Source organism: Lacerta agilis, chromosome 5 (genome assembly GCF_009819535.1).
Source record: "Lacerta agilis isolate rLacAgi1 chromosome 5, rLacAgi1.pri, whole genome shotgun sequence".
NCBI classification, from domain to species: Eukaryota; Metazoa; Chordata; class Lepidosauria; order Squamata; family Lacertidae; genus Lacerta; species Lacerta agilis.
In genome coordinates this window covers 55,659,659-55,681,058 of record NC_046316.1, presented here as the reverse complement: position 1 = coordinate 55,681,058, position 21,400 = coordinate 55,659,659, and the positions used below count along the sequence as shown (strand labels likewise).

Below are 21,400 nucleotides of genomic sequence, written 5' to 3'. Positions count from 1 at the left end.
GGTGAATCCTGCAGCAAGCAGGCTGCTCCCTCTTAACTGCTGCAATAGGCTACTTACACACACACCCTCTAAGCAAACAATAGGCATTATCAGAGTTGAGGAACATATTTCAGCTAGGCAAAAGGCACTGAAAGAGGGTACAAAGCAGGGCTGGTAAGAGATACGGCTGAGGACAGAGTGTGACCTGGGGAGAGTCCCAAAGACTAGAGCCCACACCTGGCCCCTGGGATTGAGGTTCCCAATCCCTGTTGCAGTCAAAGTGTTGCCTTGCAAGGAGTTGTTGGAACTGAGCATTTTAATGTATTGACCTAGAGATAAAGCAAAGGAAACTCTGGTATTCTTCAGAGCAGAAGTTTAAGATAGTGTACAAGCTTTGGAGGAAGACAAAGGGTGTCCCTTGGGATTATGATAAACAAGGAGAAGTAGGGCAGTTATTTAAGAGAATGAAGCAACGCTTTCCTGGCTACAGCAAAGGCAGTGCAGGCCTGCTTTCTATGCTTTTCCCCAAGACCTGGAGTTGGCATGAAAAGCCACTTCTCACTTGGAAACAAAAGGATATAAGGAGGAGCTAGGGAATTGTCCACCCCAGATGCCTGGACACAGTGAAAAAAAACAAATCGTTCCAAAAACCTGTGTGGTGCCACCTTTCTTCGCCAGTAAAATACTTGCAAAACCTGTTTGAAAACGGATCCTGCTAGACTCAGGTCTCCAGCTTGACCACCAAACATTAGGAATGTTAAGACCAGGGCTTTTGGCGCCCCTTCACACCAGAACCTTTAACGTACATTTGCTCCTTTCTCAAAGACATACTCAAAAGCTACACGTGAAAGGGAGTGATTTAATGTAAAACAAGAACATTTTATTTCTCCCTGACAAGACGCTTGATGTCAAAACTTTCTTTTTGTCTGGACCTGGAGGACAGGATTGCTCAGTGTGCACAGGTGACAGGTGAGCAGTGCGCTGACCTGCCCTTCGGACTGCCAGCCCAAAGCCAGCAGGTGCTGGTTACAAACAGCAACGGGTCTGGAACAACAGATCTGGGATAATGACCAGACAGACATGAATACAAGAGGGAGCAGATGGTACGATGCTGTTGGCTGCACAAACATGCACTGGGGCCCCCTGTGCTGGACCATGCATAAGGAAGGGTAGGCACTTCCAGCAGGAAGGGGGATTGACCGTGTGGCACCCCCTTCCTCTGGGCATTACCCCATGAAAGTAAGATTTGAGATGGTGAGGACGTTGCCCTGCTAAGACGACCCACAGGGAGCCACACGCACCACCACTTTGCGGTCGCCTTCTCGTTTCCACCTCTTTTGCTGGGCCTTCGTTGCTCAGCTTTCTCTGCGTTTTGGCGCCACATCTCAAGCTCAAAGGGCTGCTATCTGAACCGCAAGCCCTGGAGGTAGGGGATAGTTGATGTGAGACAGAGAAGCAGGTGCCATCACGCACACATGGATCTTGTCACAGTCGGCTGTCATGCTGCAGACCTGAGAGAGCAGGAAAAACAACAGCAGCTTTTCAGCACAGTAAACTAGATGCAAGGAACCTCTTTGCCCCTGCCACAGTGTTTTGTGCAGCCCCCTGTATTTATGTGATAGTTCAGGGCCAGGCCCCCTCCACACAGCACTTGGAAAAAGCACAGGGCCATTGTGCACAGAGCCAAGCGTCCCCTAAGCACATTCCTCTCAAGCGCCTTTTGGTTTTGAAGTAAAACGTGGCCACTCCAAAAACAACATGGCGGTTTACAGGTTCTTGAGAATGATATAAAAGTCTGTAGAATTACAAAAGCTGGTGAATGGGAAGTACGTTAAAAACCATCACCAGCACCCAAGAACGACCTGGCAGGAACCCATGAGCTTGCAGAATGCTGATGGTAGCTGAGCCTAAAAAGGAGAGATTGGAGAAAGGAAATTTCTAAAGCGGTAAAGAAGGGTGGAGGCTAATCATACCCGAATCACCTTTTAATGAGAGCACCTTGAGAATTGGGGATGGGGCAGAAAAGAAATGGAGGAAAGGGGGAAATTATTCACCTGCTCAAGCACCTGAGAGCTCATATGGAAGGGAAGGGGGAGGGAACGACCTCCAGAATTGAGTGCCTCCCATAAAACAAAAACAGGTTCCCAAACTTATTTACCCCACAGACCACTAGAAAATTGCTAAGGGTTTTGAAAAACCTGATCTTTCTACTTGTTGCAGCAAGTGTAATACGTACGGTATGTTAGAGGATGTACAATTTAAAACTGCATTTTCATTGCTTCTTTTTATGGTTTCAGAATGTACACAATAAAATACAATATAAACAGTAAAAGCAGCAATGAAAAACCAATCAAAAGCAATAGGGATATTTAATGTGATAGATATGCCGTCTCCCATCTTCAACCACAATCTACCGATGTTGTGGACTACCTTATTGAAACTCGCAGACCACACTTTGGGAACTCCTGCTTTAAAGGACTTGGTTCTGGAGCTGGCAGCTGCTAGAGCAATATAGCACAGCAGGGAGAAGGTTGACCAGTGATAATGGGTGCTCGTATAAAATATAACCATTAAAATATAATAACTGCTCTTTCAGCTATCTGGAGTCATGAACAAGACAATTCCCCTTTAGAAGAAGAAGAAGGAGAGTTTGGATTTGATATTTTAGGGGTTGGGGAAACACATTTTGTGGTTGGTCCACTTATTCTTAATGTGATACTATCAGAATGCCAATTTCTCCCTCTCAAGAATACATGGAACCGGATGAACACTAACACTGGTTTTGCACAGCACAGAATTGCACAATTAACATACTTCTTTAAAACACCACCAAAGTACACATTCATGAAATGAGACATGCTATTAAAAAAACCCAAAAAAAACAAACCAAACCAAAACCACCACTGCACAATAGAGCTTCAGTACTGGGATTGCACAGCAAAGGGGTGAAGGACCACTGAAGAAATAGAAAAATCCCACATACCAAGAAGTTAACAGAATGGTATTTGTGTGCGTGCGTGCACACACACACATGCAGAGACTTGTGTGCCTAGCTCACAGCTGATGTACATAGCTTCATGAAAAACCAGCAGTGCCAAGAACACAGCAACACATGTCACTCACCTGTGGGCGGGGCAAGGCCATGTTGCCACTCATGTGATGAGAGGTGTGAAGTTGGAATTATCATCTGCACTCTTTTCGCTATCTGCTGACGGTTTTCTCCTCCTCCCACCTGCAATGTCAAGTAGTACACTGTTGCAGACCAGCACCCAGCATTAATGGGAGGGTACAAGATCCTTTGGGCCTAACACATTGGGTGTGACTTCACAGGCTCAGGGAATTTCAAGCAGATTGGTGGCTGGTGAATCTACAGCCTCTCAGTAGCTTCCGCCCTAGGAGCTGCGCCCCACCATTCCTCCCCAGTGGTGAGCAGGACTACACTCAAGTGGTCATAACTGCACAGCTACGTCAACTGCCCCCCCCCAATTTACCCCCTTCAGGCCCTTTGATGTGACTTACTAAGGGTCCGGAGTAACTTCTTGCCCAGAGGCTCCTCTGGGCCACTTGGGGATATGCTGCTCATCTCAATTTCTCTGTTTGAAGCTTCAGGTTCCAGCCTGAAAAGGCAGCCCTCGTTTTCTGTAAGGCACCAATATCCAAGATAAGGTACAACACTCTTCTCTCCCTGTTCCTGGCCCACCTAAATGCCACCGTGCTCCCAACATACTTACTCTGCTGCGTGCTGGTCTCTAGGCAGCCTGCCACCTCCTCCTGGATGTGAGGGATTCCCTCCATGTGCAGGAACACGGAGTCTGTCGGGCTCTTAAGGTGCAGGTCTGAGTGGCTAACTGCAGAGTTCAGAAGGAGAAACCACCACAGCAAGTGTGTCAGGACATGTGAACATTTCAAGTGTGGGATAAAGCGTGGCAACAAATCAGTGTGAAGGATGACCAGGGATAAAGTCAAAGGTGGGCTGTTATCAGTTAATTTAGCTTTCTCCCATTTGGCCTGGTTTTAATTCACATTGAGCCTTTGCTTCAGGATGGGTGCACAAGCAATTTACACTTGCAAAATCTTTTTGTCAAAATCGGCAGTGAATGTGCTTCACCATGGTGTTCATTACTGTACACCATCACACGGTCAGAACATGCCTCAAGCTGTACCTACTTCTCTCGTGCAGGAGGATGGCAGGGTCGTCCTTGGGGGTCTGTGGAGTGCCTCTGACGGTGGGTGCCTTTGTGGAATCGGCATCATTGAAAACCTCCATGTCAGGGGTCTGGGGTGAGATATCCATGTGGCTGGCAGCCAGCGCATTCTGGTACTGCTGCCGTGTGATCTGGGCATGGGAGAGAGGGAACCTTATTCAGATGACTTGCTTTTGTTCATCATCTCCAAAATCCACCTTACATCTTCTGCTACAACCCATGTCCACATCCCTTTGCAACTCAACCACTGGAAGTTCTCCATTTCACTGCAACATCTCTTCCACCTTCACTATCTTTAAAACTCTGCCACCTTCATGCCCTGCTAGTGGCTTTCCCATTGGCACCTGGTAGGAAACGGGGTGTTGGACTAGGCAGACCTTTGGTCTGGTCCAGCAGCATCCATCCTCAGGGAAAGACAGCTCTGCCTCAGCAACCAAAGGATTACAAGGATTACCGAACCTGCCTCAAAACGAACGGGTCTACAGAAGCCCAGAGCCTTGCAAGTTCTGTGTGATGTGCTATTCGTCAACCCTCTCCCTTCCATCTTTCTTTATCAAACCTTGCTCTGCCTTTCATTTCCGTCCATCTAACTTAAGGCTGAAATCTCACCAGGTATCAGCTCTCTGTTCTGCATGCTGTCGATTCTACTTGACTGTTCAACTGATTAACAGCTTTCACATATAGGATAGCCTTGTGCCACAAAATGCCCAAAGAAGCGGCAAGGAGTCTGCACTTGCTCCAGTCGCTCAGCCCAGCAGATACCTTGACAAACTGCACATCACAGAGGATGTGCACGGAGTAATCTGGCGTGTAGATGTTGTTGCTGCTGCTGTAGAGCTGGGTACTGCTGCCTCCATAGTCATTGCGCTCTCGGATGGGGGACTCGCCTGAGCGGTTTAATCCACTGCAACGGGATGGCGATTGGTTCACTACAGACAAAGAGGAAGCAGTGAGAAAAACCATTATCTCTCACAGCAAAGAGGCAATGGTTAAAGTGCAGGATCTCGAGGAAGCATTTCTCAAGTCCCTCCTCAAGTCTGGCATGTAAATTTGGCCACTATCACCTCCAGCCATGAAATCCAGGGTAGTCTCAGCCCAAAACATTTTGCTGGCGGAGGACAAAATGTACCCTCTCTGTTTCCATACAGCTGTCAACTAGGCCGACAGCTGAATCTTCAAATCGTGGTGATGTGATCAGGGTCCTCTACTGGCTCTGAAGCAGCAGGTTTCATGAAGTACCGGTACATGCAGATGAAAGTGGCTGGGCAACTTAGGAGGAACAGCTCTCCACTCCATTCTGCTACCCGAAGTGACTGCCTCGCTTTGTCTAACGATAGGGCTGGCCCAACCAGGGTAGCTTCTGGAGTTAATGTCACAGACTTGCTCAAGGAGAAAGAATGCTGAGCAGGGATGGGACATGGCAGATAATAAATACAACAGGCAGCAGGGTTAGAGGGAGCAGCTTGCTTACTGAAGGATTTTGCCCCCACCCACCCCTGCTTTAAACCAACATCTGCTCTTCCAAAAAAAGCCAACAGCACGCAAGCCCACACTATGCTTCTCAAGCTGATTTGCTGCAAGACTATGCAGAAAGGATATTAGAAAGAGGAAAATTTGAGGGATTATTCGCATGATGTGGATTGAGGTCACCACTGTAGCTCTGCCAGCTTCAAAAATAAGCAGTCTTGATGGGGAATAGAGCAAGAAGAGATTGAACAAAAAACTGGAGAAACTGCTGGATCTCTCTTGCTTGACAAGGAACAGAAATGGCTCAGGTTTTCCAAATGAGCCTGAGAGCATGTAACAGTGTTGCTTTCTACTGAGTCACTGAATCGATGGCTTTTATAGATAACATAAACACAACCCTTTGCAGGTCATAGCCATAAATTATACATTATCTAGTTTTAAGTACATAAAATGTTAATGATATATGTCTCTGAAGAGTGGCACAAAGTAGTACATCCCTGCTGGCATTCTCTATTGGAAAGAAGAAGAAAAGCGAGAGTGCGTTTGGTGGGCAAACCATCCGACCTCACAGAATTCCTGCACAGAGCCAGAAGAGGGGTGGGGGTGGATGGGAACTGGAACTGTTGCCAGCTCAGAAAGGCATCTCCAAATGCCCAGAGGGTTTTACAGCAGGAATTGGGAACTTGGGGTCCTCCAGATGCTGTGGACGCTCCAGCTCACCTCAGCCAGCATGTTGAGTGGTCAGGGATGATAGGCGGAGCAGCCTGGAAGGCTGCAGTTCCCCAGAGCCTTCTTTAGAGCTTCAGGTCAAATACAGCCAGAATAGCAGGAAGACTCGCTTTCAGGGTGAGACTTCAAGTCACGCAAGGAGGTGAATTTCGGAAATCTGATGTGAATACTTCTGCAATTCAGGTGTTGATAGAACACACTGGCAACTTGGATCGTGCTTATGAATTTGCTGAGAGATGTAATGAACCAGCAGTTTGGAGCCAGCTGGCCAGAGCACAGCTCCAAAAGGACTTGGTGAAGGAAGCCATAGATTCTTACATAAAGGCTGACGATCCTTCTGCCTACATGGAAGTTGTCCAGGTGGCCAACAGAAATGATAACTGGGAGGATCTGGTTAAATTTTTACAAATGGCTAGGAAAAAGGCAAGGGAATCTTACGTCGAGACTGAACTTATGTTTGCCTTGGCAAAAACTAACAGGCTCTCAGAGCTAGAAGAGTTTGTCAGCGGCCCAAACAATGCTCACATACAGCAGGTTGGCGATCGCTGCTATGAGGGCATGTATGATGCGGCCAAACTTCTCTACAACTATGTGTCTAACTTTGCTTGCCTGGCATCTATGCTGGTTCATCTTGGGGAGTACCAGGCAGCTGTTGATAGTGGCCGCAAAGCCAACAGCACCAGGACATGGAAGGAGGTGTGCTTTGCGTGTGTGGATGGAAAGGAGTTTTGGCTTGCGCAGATTTGTGGCTTACACATAGTAATCCATGCTGATGAGCTTGAAGAGCTGATCAGCTATTATCAGGATCGCGGATACTTTGAAGGGCTGACTGCCCTCTTAGAAGCTGCTCTGGGCCTCGAGCGTGCCCACATGGGGATGTTCACTGAACTTGCCATCTTGTACTCTAAATACAAACCACAGATGTTGAGAGAGCACCTGGAATTGTTTTGGTCCAGAGTCAACATTCCCAAGGTGCTTCAGGCAGCAGAACAGGCCCATCTTTGGGGAGAGCTGGTTTTCCTCTATGACAAATACAAAGAGTATGACAATGCAACCCTTTGCAGGTTTGAGTGGCACCTTTGTCTACAGCAGTCTGGGCAGCACTGAGCAGTTCTAAGAACAAGAAGTGGGTTGTTGATCGGCTTAATTTCTTCTCCTGGTAGAAATTCGGGCCCCTCAGTGGAAGTTCTGTCTGTTTTAGCATGCACCCATCAGCATGTTGAGGTGTGTGATCCCCACATGCTAAGAGAAGTGACGTTAATAAGGGCTCCAATCAGCCTGGAACAAGAACTTGCTAGTACTGTTCAGGGGAGACCTTTTCCTACTCCATGCAGAAACCTTCCCTCCATACTGCTTTATGGTGCTCAAGGGGCTGGTTTAGGCGTTGGTGATCAGCTGCCAAACTGAACAACTTATTACAATGTATTAAGGGGGGAGGTTTCTGAAAGTTGAAAAGTAAGCATCCTCTCTCCTCACTCCTCAAACTTCCCTGTGCAGTACAGGGAGGAGAGCTCACCATGAACTTCTCCCTTGTTCATGAATGGCAATGGAACCCACATGAGAGGTGCCAGAGTTGAGCACCAGATGAAAAAAAGCAATGACCACACCCTATTTAAAATTGTGTCTCTCCTGCCTATGAATAGCACCAACGTGGCGCTGTGGGTTAAACCACAGAGTCTAGGGCTAGCTGATCAGAAGGTCGGTGGTTCGAATCCCTGCCACGGGGTGAGCTCCCGTTGCTCGGTCCCAGCTCCTGCCCACCTAGCAGTTCGAAAGCACGTCAAAGTGCAAGTAGATAAATAGGGACCGCTCCGGCGGGAAGGTAAACGGCGTTTCCGTGCGCTGCTCTGGTTCACCAGAAGTGGCTTTGTCATGCTGGCCACATGACCCAGAAGCTGTCTGCGGACAAACGCCGGCTCCCTCGGCCTATAGAGCGAGATGAGCGCCGCAACCCCAGAGTCGGACACGACTGGACCTGATGGTCAGGGGTCCCTTTACCTTTACCTAAAACCTATTAATCTGAGACGCGGGTGGTGCTGTGGGTTAAACCACAGAGCCCAGGGCTTGCTAATTAGAAGGTTGGCGGTTCGAATCCCCGCGACGGGGTGAGCTCCCGTTGCTCGGTCCCTGCTCCTGCCAACCTAGCTGTTTGAAAGCATGTGAAAGTGCAAGTAGATAAATAGGTACCGCTCCGGCAGGAAGGTAAATGGCATTTCCATGCGCTGCTCTGCTTCGCCAGAAGCGGCTTAGTCATGCTGGCCACATGGCCCGGAAGCTGTACGCCGGCTCCCTCATCCAATAAAGCAAGATGAGCGCCACAACCCCAGAGTCGTCCGTGCCTGGACCTAATGGTCAGGGGTCCCTTTACCTTTAAAACCTATTAACACAGCACTTATAACATTGGATTTCACTTCAATATCCTTTGTTACTATCATTTTCCTGTACAACACTGCCAACACCACACCTTCCGGTTTTCTTATTACTGCCAAAACTGGTTAACACTCTTTTCTTTCATTCTCTCCACTAAGATTCATATTTTTAGCTTCATGTTTTCTGCAGCCTTACCCCCACCCTGTCTTTTGACCATTCTGTCTTGCAACATTTCATATCAAGTTCTCCACTTTTCTAATTCCCTTGATCCTAATCTTTCTTTCTTTCTTGCCATAGCACCTCAAACACCTTGTAGGATACCTACTGAAGTAACAAGAAGAGATTTGTGGCCCTTAATGCGTATTTATGGCAAGAGCTTTCAGAGACTAGAGTCCACATCATCAGATGCAGAAATGTCTCTAACAGTGGCTTAAAAAAACAAACCCACATTACTGCTTCCATAAAATTTCCCTAGAACACCTCCCTGGAATCCCAATTTCCTAATATTTTAGCTGCTGTTTGTGTAAGATTTACACAGGAAATGCACGTTTACCATTTTCACATGTAATCCTTGCTTTCCCCCTCTTCTTTGACTGACACTTTCTTAGCTCGTTTTCCCCCTGTAAGGTGGTCCCTCTGAATTCAGGCACCATGCACATTGCTTGAAATTCTGTTATCGAAATGAGGAAGCATGCACAGCTCAGCTGCAATAGTGAGACCACAACCCATCTAGTAAGGAGGTTATGTCCCTAGACTCTAATTTTGGAACTGGCCAATTGAGCGTATTCCTTGGATTCTGTAGAAACATATACAGCAGATTTCTGCATATGCACACATTTGTATATGGATTTGTATGCACATATTCTGTATATGCACACATGCATATTTGTATGCAATATTTATTGTTTGCAGCTCCTCTGTGTATGATAAATTATGGAAAAGTGGCTATCCCTGGTGTTTTATGTGCAGCCTTTGATGTAGATCATGGCTCAGCACAGGCAAATAGGTAACAGTTGTGGAGAAGCACAGCACATGCAAAAATATGAAGAGCGTTCATTTTTGCATGCATGCAGAGTAAATGCCCATATGTGGAATTAGAGGAAGAGCTCGCATTTAAGCACAGAATTATGAGGTTGCAGGATAGTGTAGTGTGTATTCTTCCATACTCTAATGTGCAGGGCTGGAAAAAGGATCAGCAAGCAGCAGCATGGGAACTCTTGCTGGGTGCTATGTATACAATTACCTGGGGAGCCAGCCAGTGATTCCCCTCTGCTGAAGGCGAAGGTACGGGACACGGACACAGGCACTAGATGGGGGGCCAGAATCAGGAGACAAAAACCAGGGGGCAGGGGAAGGAGCAAGGGAAAGGGTTTATAAGGAACAGAAATGAACTAGGCTGGATAGACAACAGTATTACAGCTCAGAAAGTTGCAAACTGCTTGCACATATAGAGTGGAGCTGTCTTTCCTGCAGCTATTTATAAAGGGAACAGACAGAAGGGTCCGGCAGGCAAACTGCCAGATCTAGATCAAGGCCTAAGTATCCTTAGTATTGTAGGGTTATATTATGGAGAACCCTCTCCAGACTGGGCGGGGTGGGGAGTATAACCAGAATAAGGACCTTGAAAAGAGATTTCACTCCATATGCTACCAACATTATTTCACAGACACAATGCCTCACCTAACATCATATTTAGGGCCCAGACACACTTTTGTTTGCTCTGTGATTTCAAATCATAGGTGCTAGAGGGGTTTTGTTGGTTTGTTTGTTTGCTGAATCTGCAGGCTGACATTTGTTCCGATTCTGGGTAAAGCTGGTGGGACCAGAAAAAGAAGAAGCAACAACCCTCTTGGACCCATTATTTGAAATCATGGGACAAATGGAAAAAGAGGTTTTAATAAATACGTCATGAGCATTTGTTATAGAACCATGATGCAACTCCACCAATAACCACTGGGCGGCACCAAAAATATACATTATGGTATGCTGACAGGAGCAGGGTTGTTTCTGGGCATTCAAAAGAGATTATGGACCCAAGGTTAGGGGCCATAACTCTTATTCCTACAGATTTTCCTTATTTGCATGGAGCATTACTGTCTTGAGGGAGAATGTGGGTGTTCTGCATGTGAGCAGGGATATTTGTTATGCACACACAATGCATGCATACTCGACCAAGTTACCCACACATATTAAGTATGTGCAGGGCCAGCTCCAGCTTTTTCTGGACCCAGAACAGGAGAGATGTGAGCAGGAGAGGCTTAGGGCTCCTCCACTTCATTGCCTCTTGATTGGCTGTAGAGGCAGAAGAAGTGAATGAAGAGATAGGAAGGTGGGATGAAGAGCTGTACGAGGCTGAGGTTAGGACCCTTGGAAATAATGGGCCAGCAGAGTCTCTGGGTGCAGCTTGGGAAAACTAGGACTGCCTGTTCTGGGCTAGGAAGGGGGATAGTGACAAGGGGCAGGGGATGTGAGAGGGAGGAGTGGTAGGAAGTCCAGTCTTCTATCCAGACTGGGTGTTTCAGGGGATGTCCTGCCTGAGCTGTCCCGCTCCACATTATCCACATCAGCAAAAGATTAGGTCAGGGAGAAAATACGTACACAAGAAAGACGACCCAGCCAGGCTGCCCATTTTGCGCACGTCGTTATCTGAAAATACAGGAGGCAGATGGAAGGTGAATCTCAAGTCAGAGCTTTGTAGTACCAGCCCTACCCAGTACAGGGGAGAGACCCTTCCTCTGAAGGGTATGGAAAGCCAGGGTGGTCATATCAGCTGCAGCCTGCCTGGACTGGCTGCAGATGATTGGCAGTCCCTGCTACAGAGATGCTTTTAGTCTGTCTCATAAAGTCTGCCAGCTTACAAGGATAAGAGAGTGCCCCTCTCACAGACACTGCACCTTCTGACTTTCCATCATTGTTTCCCATACTGCAGTTCCAAAAATGTTATTGGGGAGTGGGGGGGGGGCTTGTTCTTCCACATCTACAAGAGAAGCCATATAGATTGCTGCCAACCATGTGAACAGGAAGCTCAGTGGTCCAGAAGCTCAGTGACTTCCACTTAACCACTGACCATTTCCCTCTGGCAAGGCTGTTCAAACTGTACATGCTCACGTGGCTGCAGCACAGAATTAAAAGGCAACACACAATCTGAGTTCATGAGTACCTGAAGTCAAAACACTGTACTTGGAAATTAGCGTTTAGGCCTTATGTAGAACAGCATTTGACGGTGTGGGCTTAGCGCCTCCAGAAAGCTCAGGGCAAGGGCCAGAAATGAAAGGCTGCCAAGTTGGGCAGGGGTGGGGGAACTGCCTTTCAGCAGTGGGCAGAGCAATGAAGCTAAATTTCACCCTTGTACAGTAGTCTAGTTTCTGCACACATTCCTCCACCTCTCTCTATCCTCCATCCGGGGAAGCAAGAGGCATTATCAGAGTTCAAGGAAGTACCGCAGCCAAGCAGGGACCCTCAAGGAGGGTGCTGTCTGGGGAAGAATCCTAACAGGCCAGATAGACAGGCTGGGAGGATTACGGCTGGCCCCCAGGCTTGTTTAGCACAGTTACCAAGCCTTCTCCATTACTTTTGCTCTACTTTCAGACCTTTGCATTCCCTTTTCCTTTGTTCGCTTTCTGCCCTATTACCATTTGCTAACTCTGCATTTCTGTGGAAATCCAAACGCTGCCATCAGCAAAAGCCCCTTCCTTGGGGCTCCCCCCAACTCATTCTGTGGCTGGCTCTGGATTTTTACCTGAGCAGACAACAGCCATGATAGCTGGGACTCCATAGTATGTGAAGGCTCCATTCTCAAAACGCAGGCCTTCCTTCCCCACTTCCACCTCCACCTTCCCCTGAAGAAGAATAAAACAATGGGAAGATAACTCAACCCTTGTCCTCACAATCTTTGGTCATTCATTTAAAAAAAAAGAGAGAGGAAGAAAAACAAAGCCAGTGCACCTTAGCATAACTGCTTTGAACCAAAACAAAGGCTGTTTACACAGATACGTGTGCGTGTTCCTTCATAAAAGTAGAAAGCAGAAGGTGTGAGCCAAGGCTGTTGGGGCATCAGTAGGAAAAAACTCAGGATAATTGGAGACACATAAAAGCTAGGAGTGAGGGCCCCTTGACAAACTGGGAGAGCCCATACCTGATAGGCTTGGAGTGACTGCCTGAAAGGAGTCTGAAGCATCAACAGAAGGGACACAGGAAGAATGATTCCAGGTTTGGGGGTTAAGGATAAAAGCCAGCCTTGGGCAGGGAGAAAAGTAAACTGGAGTATCTAGTGCCTGGCTGCCATAAGCCAAGCTCAAGCTAACAAGATGTTTGTTTCCCTCCAATATTGATTTGTAAACAACATATTATAAATAGAGAGAAAAGGTTAGTATTACCTGTTGGCAAGGTTCTGGCATGCTGGTTTTCTACCCATCTTACAAACATCACTAAACTTGCCATCTATTATAGATGAGGCTGAATATGCAGATGACAGTGTGGGGAAGGGCTGTGGCTCAGTGGTAGAGCCATCTGCCTTGGACACAGAAGGTCTCTTGGTTCAATCCCCGACATATCCAGGTAGGGCTGGGACAGACTCCTGCTTTAAACCCTGGGGAATCACTGTCAGCCAGTGCAGTACTGATCTAGATGACTCAGTGTAAGACCATGGGGTGTAGCCAGCGGGTGTGGGGGAGCTGCCCCCAATCAAGTAAATAAATAAAAATACTTAACTGACCAATTGCATCGCAGATAACTCGGTTCTGCCCCCCCAAATAAATCCTGCTACGCCCATGTGTAAGAGGACTCCCTATGGGTGGTTTGTCAGTAGCAAATTTAGAGCATTGTCAACTTTAGTGCAAAAGAACTGGAATCCAACACCTTATTCCTTGATCTAGGCTGCAGCACTTTTAAAATCCAGCTGGGGAAGTAAGGCTTTGTAGATCCAAGGGTGGGTGTAGCTGTGCTATACTTGGCAGTCTCTTCACCCTCCGGGACTATGGATTCTCAAGGAATGTTTGACCAACCTGTAGGATGAGCACGAAGTAGTCAACTGGCCGATTGCGCTGGAAGAGGTAATGTTCAGGGGCTCGCCTGTTCTTGTGGTCAAACTTCATCTCCTGAATGACGTTTGGGTGTTTGAGCAGCCGCAGCAGGATCTTCTCTGAGAGATACGGGGACTTGAAAGGCTCGACCTCTGCAAGGGAAAAATGGGAAAGGAAAGCATTTTGAGGTTTGCGAGATGGGGCTTTACACCTTCTATGACCTGCCAACGACAACCCAAAATGGTGACCAAGGGTGCCATGGAAACTCAAAAGAGAGAGGGAATTCTCCAGTTCGGAGACTGGAATCAGGTGGTGCAGGTTTGGCTTAGTTTTATCGGGGAGGCTGCTAGCCATGGCAAAATTTGTGCCCTGCGCCCATCAACTGCTTTCTCCAGATTAAAAAAAATGGGAGCTCAAATAATTTCCACTGTACCATAAAGCAGGCCGAATCTTGAGCTGGGAAAGCTGAAGAGTATAGCTCCTTGAGGTATGCAGGCATCATGGCTGCTGACAGCACTGTCTCAAGGCAAGGACTGGACCCTCATCATTAAAGGTGCTTTGGAAGGGCTGGGTACCTGTGGCCATGAAGCGGTGGGTGGCCAGTAGCAGCTGCGGGGAGATCTTCACCTTCATCTCACTATCCGAAAGTCGGAAAATGGAGAAGTCATGAGGTTTCCGACCCCGGTGGGGGGCCCGTTCCTTCTTCCGATTGTCAGCTGAAAGTTAGGATAGCAAAAACTGAGTTATGGTACTGCTAATCTACAAATGGTGCCCTGTCTCCATCTCTTCTCCCCTGAACCTGAAAGCAAAACAAAACTGATGATTCCTGGGACTCTAGATAGACAGCTAGAAGATTTCAAGTGTATGCAACTCCTCTTCCCTTTCCTCAAATCTTTCATTCGTTGAGTGCATGATGGGGTGAGGGAAAGTTCTGAAACTGGAACCTCCTGTCTGCAAACTCAAGAGTTCCAAAGACTGGTGACATTTGTGGATTTCTTAAGCCATCTTGATAGTTTTATATGGCAATGACCAGTAAAATGCAGGCACACATTTGCCCTGCCCTGCACACTGAGGAGTTCCCACTACACAGATGTTCTGTTCCAACGTTTCTTCTCTCAAGTGCAACACAGAGCGGATATTTTATAATATCTGACAAGAGATGCACACTATGAAAGCACAGAAGTGCAGAAACTAGTTGTGGCGAGATGAAGGCATTCTGTACAACCTCAGGAACTATTTGTTAATTCCTCTGTGCCTCAGAGTGCAATCATGACATTGAAACAAAGTCTGAAGACATGGCTTCCTTGACCACCTACAGCTCTTTCCCTGCGTTTCATTACTTTAGCCATCCTTTAGCCAAATGGTTCTGATGCAGGAACATTGCCTCAGACCCTTGTGAGAAGCAGCAGCTCCACTTTCTGTCAAGCAGCAGTATGAGTAATTCATAAAATCAGTAAGAAAATTAAAACTGGCTCTGACTGAACTTGCTTCTTTCTAGATGCTTGTTTGAGGGTTGGGGGAGCAGTCACCTCTGCGCTTCAAAATACTTACTGTAGAGGTCTGTCTCATCCAGAATCTCAGATTTGATTATCTCTTCAATAACGTCCTCAAGAGTGACGATTCCCATCACTTCATAGAAGGGGTCTCCTTCCCCTTCATTATTCACCCGCTGCACAATTGCCAGGTGTGATTTACCTGCAATGAGAGAATGAACACAAGCAGGCTGAGCAGTAGTTTGAGCGAACTGCCCCACTGCACCCAACAAAAAGGAGTTAAAATATTTGAGGGCCCATTGACTCAAGTGCTCAGTTGGGTAGCAATCCTCTCTTGAAATGAGTATGCAAAGCAAGAGCACTCCATTTTATCCCATCCGCGCCAAGGACAGGTAAGCAATGTATGCCTAGGGAATACATTCTATTCGCTGTGGAATGAAAGGGCTGTGGCCTGAATGGGAAGGTGTCATGATACTTGGGACAGATGAGAGGTCCATAGTGGTATGAAGGAAAAGAGCAATGTCAAGGAAACACCGATTCTGTGACAATACAAAACATACAATCGGGTGCCCTTCAGCAATGAACCAACCCGATGAAATCAAGATGAAAGTATTACAAAAAAGGCCATTAATTCAAAGACTCTTCAATAAACACGCAAGGAACCATTATGGGTGCCCAGGAAGATGCTTTGGGAGCTGACTAGTCTTCCTGCTTCAGAAGGTGTGTGAAACAGCTAACCATAGGATTATTTTAATATGATTAAAAAACAAACCCTGACGTTCCATTTTTAACAGGGCCTGAGCACTGAAACAAAGAACTTAGGCTTAAGAGTTCAATGGTCATGGAAAAAACACGACAGGTTCCAGACTTACCTCTCATTTTCTATATGACTCTCTTCCCCCAGAGCATTGCACCTAACTCTGAGAAAATGCTGGCAGCTGCTCTTTTCCATGTATGCTGCTTTAAAGAACATTCCAAAGCATCTAAATGGGGAATAATTTGCTAGGAAGTAGCACTGAGAGGAAAGCAAGCTGAACATGACTCAGCAAGATTGTACTCGGCTTCATCAAAAGGAACAATGAAGACAAGCCATGAGATGTCATATTTAGCATTGGCTGCATCTCAGCTTCCATACTGTGGGTAGTTCTGAAAGCTGCTTTCAAATATTTCTCAGCAAAGTGGAAGTGAATGAAAGCCAAGATGCATAGATCTAATAAATGCTTAGCCTTGGTCTCTCTGCTGTTAAGAAGTGCAGACTCATTGTCTGTTAAGCTTTTCCTATCCACCCTGATGCTTTCTGATCACCAACATGACAGCATTCAAAGGTGCAGCTTCCACTGTGTGCCTATTCATTTTAATGCTAACTCAAGTGTGAGGATTCCTTTGAGTCCATTCCATCTGCTCACACAACTGGGTACATTTCAATGTATGTACTAACCCCCTCATCAGTTTTTGAGAGAAGCAATTATTGCTGTTTGCCCCAAGGCTTCTGAACTTCTTCAACTGTACTGCAGAGGCAACATCTTAAAAAATTATATATATATATATATATATATATATATATATATATATATATATATATATATATATATATATATATATATATATATACTATATAGGGCAAAATTCCCACAATTTCAGCTGCTGCAGCTTTGGCACCAGATATCACAAGGTTCACAATGAAATTGTGAATGCTGGTGACCCTGAACAACATCAATGGTTATTAATGATTTCCATATGGCCAGAGCAAAGCTGAACAGCGTCAGGGGAGCCTGTACTGCACACCTGGAGATTAAAGAAGCCAAATTCAAGACCAAACATAAAACTCCCTGCCTTTCAAAAGGGCAGCTGCTTTAGATTGCCTGTGTCTGGCACAACCAGCTGCAACTCAGCCAAGTGACCCCTAGCATCACTCAGGGATGACTAAGTAGAACCTCCACTGGACAAATCTTAAACATGGTATTACTCTGGTTCACTGTGCTCACATATCCCTAACAATTAAGGTGTACAATGCTAACTGATGAGAGGTATCGAACCCAAAATAAGTTGTCTGATGCGATGTTTATATAGTAAAACTATAACCTTTGTTCTCTCTTCCTAACAGCAGCACTGCACACCCATGGCACAATCCACCACGTTACAAGGGAATATGGGCACTGTGTCTAGAAAAGTTATCAGGAAGATAAGTTATAGTTTGGGACACCGACAGGATGCCACCTACTCATCCCCAATCCCAGTTAAGTCTAGTGCTATTTGGCCCATCTTTTTCATTTAGTTGGACAACCTATACTTGGGATGGGAAATCTGTGGTCCCCCAGATGTTGTTGGACTACAGTTCCCATGATCCTTGACCACTGACCACCCTTGCTGGGGCTGATGGGAACTGGAGTCCAACGGCATTTGGAGCACCACAATGGATTATTGGCTATATTGTTCCCTACTATTTCTTGCACCTTTTCTGTTCTGTTTTCCCTCTAATAACCTGGTATCTAGCAAGCTGCAGATTCCTACTGTAGCTTTCCCCTCAGAGATACAAATTTTCAGAACCCTTCGCCAACTACAGTTCCCAGGATTCTTTGAGGGAAGTCATGCCCTTGAAATGTGCACCAAATATGCCTGGTGTGGATCTGAATATGAGAGGTGCTGTTCTCTGTGATATTTTAAATTGGTGTAAGAGAAGCCAAGGTTGGGTTATTTGCTTTGCCGCTATCTTGCAACTGCAGGCGGGTGCACAGATCGACATGGGAGGGGCTATTTTCAGTAGACTCTCTGCTGAGAACCGGCCCATAACTCAGTACTGTAGTAGAGCACATGCTTTTCAAGCAGAAGGTCTCAGGGTTAACTCTTAGTACAGTATTTCTAGATAGGATTAGTAAAGAGCCCTATGCAAGATCCTGGGGAACTGCTTCCAGCACCAACCTTGATGGACCCATAGTCTGACTTGGTAGCTTCACATGGCAACAGCAAGTATATCATGCTGTATTCCTAACACTCAGTGGAATAGGCAGATTATAGCACAGTCATCTTCCTTACAAGAGTTGCTGAAGGCAAAGAACTGGCAGACCAGGTTCAGGCTGCTGTGAAAGGAGGGCTAAATGGCAAATGCATGAATCACTCAGCTAAGAGCAAACTATTCAGTACATATGAGTTTATGCACACTGGGTGCAGGGTTTTTGGGGAGGTGGGAGGCCTTAGGCCTACACAGCAATGCATTCCCTCCCCAGCAACTCCAGGAGAGCATTGCTTACTCAGTTAGGTCTAGGGAATCTTAGGGTTGCATGAGCCATGCATGACAAGAACACAGAAACAGACACACACACCCTTGCACCTCTCCCAGGAGTCCAGCCACATTACCTAGGCAGGACATGACTAAGCTAAGACAAGAGGGCAGGCCAGTGCAGGAGGGGGCAATGTGGAGTCCCAGGGTACCTCGCAAGCAGGGCACGCAGGGAGCAGAGAGGCATGTGATGCTGGCGGGAGGCGAGCGGCTGGGGCCCCGGGCCCTCACCCGTCTTGAACTCCTTGAGCAGCGCATCTAGGCGGGTGTCATGGAAGACACAGTGCAGCGGGCGGCGGTAGAAGCGGGTGACCGTCTGCAGCGGGGTGCAGTCATCGGGATCCACGAAGGCCAAGTCTTTGACGAACAGCAAGTCAACAATGTTGTCGCGCCGCTCGCCTTCGTAGACCGGGATGCGTGTGTAGCCTGAGCGCAGGATTTCGGAAATGGTGGCAAAGTCCAGAATGGCATCGGAGTGCAACATAAAACAGTCACTGAGGGGCGTCAGGATGTCCTCCACCATCTTGGTACGCAGCTCCAGGGCGCCTTGCACCATGGCCAGCTCCTCGCTCACCAGGTCATGGGGCTCCGCGGCGCGCAGGGTTTCCAGCAGGCGCTCCCGAGTGGAGAAGATGCTCAGCTCCTGGCGCAAGGCCCAGTCCAGAAGGCGGCTGAGCGGGTAGCAGATCGGGAAGGTGGCAGCCATGAGCAGGCGGGTGAGGAAGAGCGTGTGCGCCGCGATGGCTAGCCCGTGTCGGGAACAAACCGAGTAGGGCAACACCTCCCCGCCCAGGAAAACGACCCCGGTGCAGATGAGCACCGGCAGCCAGGGCACGCCTTGGCTCGCCTCGGGCAAGGGGCTGTGCACGGCCTGCAGCGAGGCGCACAACCAGCCCGCCAGCGCGGCGTTGGCGCCGGCCTGGCCGAGCAGCAGCGTGCACAGGAGGTAAGTGCCGCTCCCGCCGCGGCCGCGCGCCGCCTCCACCTTGCGCGCCTGCTCGCGCTCAGCCGCCGAGCCGCTGTTGCGCAGCACGCGCAGCTCCATCGGGTCGAGCGACAGCACCGCCAAGCGGAGGCCGCTGAAGAGCGCCGACAGACCCAGCAGCACCAGCGCGCCCAGCACCCGTAGCCACCCCTCGTCGGGCAGCGGCACCAAGCCCGCCGACAAGCCCGCGGCCGGCGCCTGCACTTGCAGCGCGAAGCCGCCTCGCGCGCCGTGCAGCTGCCACGCGCGCCCGTCCCAGGCGCACAGAGAGAAGCGGCGCCCCTCGGGCCCGGCGCCGGACTCGCCCTTGCGCGGCTCCCGGACCCTCACCTCGGCCAAAGCCGAGCCGGCCGAGCCTCCGGGGAGCAAAGGCCCCAGCACCTCCACATCCGAGGCCCAGGCGCTGCGCTCCGGGCAGCGCTCCGCTTTGGTCGGCTGCTCGACGAATACCAGCCGTCGCTCGCTCTCCTGCCGCGGGCCGCCGCTGCCCTCGCTCGCGTTGCCTTCGGCCGCCGGCTGGAAATAGACGCGGAGCAAGAAGCGGGAGCCCTCCACCGCCCGCAGCGCACCCCCTTCGAGCCACACGCGCCCCGGCGCCGTGCTCTCCGGCCGCAGCCCCAGCAGCCACGCCGCTCCGCCAGGGGGCCGCGGCGACAGCGAGAAGAAGAGCAGCAGCACCGCGCCTCGGCTCCGGCCCCAGCAGCAGGCGCTGCGGCGCTCCAGCCCGGGCCCCAAGCGGCTCCAAGCCTGGCCGACCATCCTCAGCATTCCGGGCTCCAAGCAGGGATCCGAAGGGCAGCCACCGGCCGCACGTGATACTGCAGCGGCGGCGCGGGGGGTGGGAGCTGCTGCCGGGCCACGTGGGCGTGGGGCGGGCCGGCCAGCCCCTTGGTGTGTCTCATTGGCCGAGCGGCGCCCGGCTAGCCCGCCCACGGACCCCCCGCACTGTCCGGGGCCGAGAGCGTGCGCGGGCGAGGCGGGAGGCGTGCAGATGCTCGGCGCCCTCCGGATTTAGGCGGATGCAAATGGTTGACTTCGAGCCGGAGTTCGAGATTCCGTCCGCCCGCCATCCGTTGGCTTGGTCCCTTGTGACGTCGTGGGCCGGGGCAGGGGAGGGTGTTGTCCAAGGAGTTCATTCGGCCATCTGAGAAGGCGTCTTGGTGTAGGCTACAGCAAAAGTACGGGTGCCGTGGCTCTCTGCTGCTACCTTTGTGGGGTCATGTATTCCGTCTTCTGTAAGGCTTGGAGGAGGAGGAGTAGAAGGAAATCGGATCCTGGAGCAAAGAGTGTAGTGGATTCTGTGCATACATTATAGCGGATAGGTAGGAAGCTCATGATTGCTGCCTAATTACTTGCTTTAATCCGCTGGACAAAATGAATGTAGAAATGGGACGTTTCGTTTTTTAATGCAATGAAATAATATGAATTTGTCAAATGCTGCAGATACTGAGGGGCTCAATCAGACCTGAAGAAAACAAGTGTGTTTTAAATCAATTAGGGGTCTGGGGATCTCAGGGGGTTTGTGGCCCTGTTTTATGGTCTGTTTTAGCGCTATGCAATTTTTCAATATATTGGCCATATATATTGACCACGATAACACTTTTTGACCTGACCATGTGCAAAAATATAACACTCCTTGCGCAAGGGAGACCAGGGTGGCCGATTTCAAGGCACCGACAATACCACACAATGATTTCAGCTGTTAGCACTGCTGATCTGAGCTGCCTTCCCACTTTTGCAGAAAAGTGGTGTGTGTGTGTGTGTGTGTGTGAGTGAGAGAGAGAGAGAGAGAGAGAGAGATGGTCATTTTGAGGGAAGAAAGAAAAGTGAAGAGGGAAGGAAGAAGATGGTGTGGAAGTGGGGGCTGCATGAGT

At 48.8% G+C, this 21,400-nt stretch overlaps 1 protein-coding gene across 2 annotated transcripts; it reads right to left on the bottom strand.

Moving 5' to 3' along the window:
* Positions 1-837: 837 nt before the first annotated feature.
* Positions 838-20,312, bottom strand: CNNM1 (cyclin and CBS domain divalent metal cation transport mediator 1). 2 transcript variants are annotated; one of them, XM_033149909.1, is made up of 13 exons: positions 18,773-20,312; positions 15,323-15,466; positions 14,347-14,487; positions 13,754-13,923; positions 12,490-12,589; positions 11,349-11,396; positions 9,994-10,056; positions 4,947-5,113; positions 4,147-4,315; positions 3,711-3,827; positions 3,499-3,618; positions 3,103-3,211; positions 838-1,490 (listed from the first exon to the last, which is right to left on the bottom strand). In XM_033149909.1, exons 1-12 carry the CDS (start codon positions 20,292-20,294, stop codon positions 3,132-3,134), a joined length of 2,841 nt encoding a protein of 946 aa, XP_033005800.1. In that variant the 5' UTR covers positions 20,295-20,312; the 3' UTR covers positions 838-1,490; positions 3,103-3,131. The 2 variants fall into 2 exon arrangements, with proteins under 2 accessions (XP_033005800.1, XP_033005801.1); XM_033149910.1 differs by lacking the exon at positions 9,994-10,056.
* Between the last annotated feature and the right edge of the window lie 1,088 nt (positions 20,313-21,400).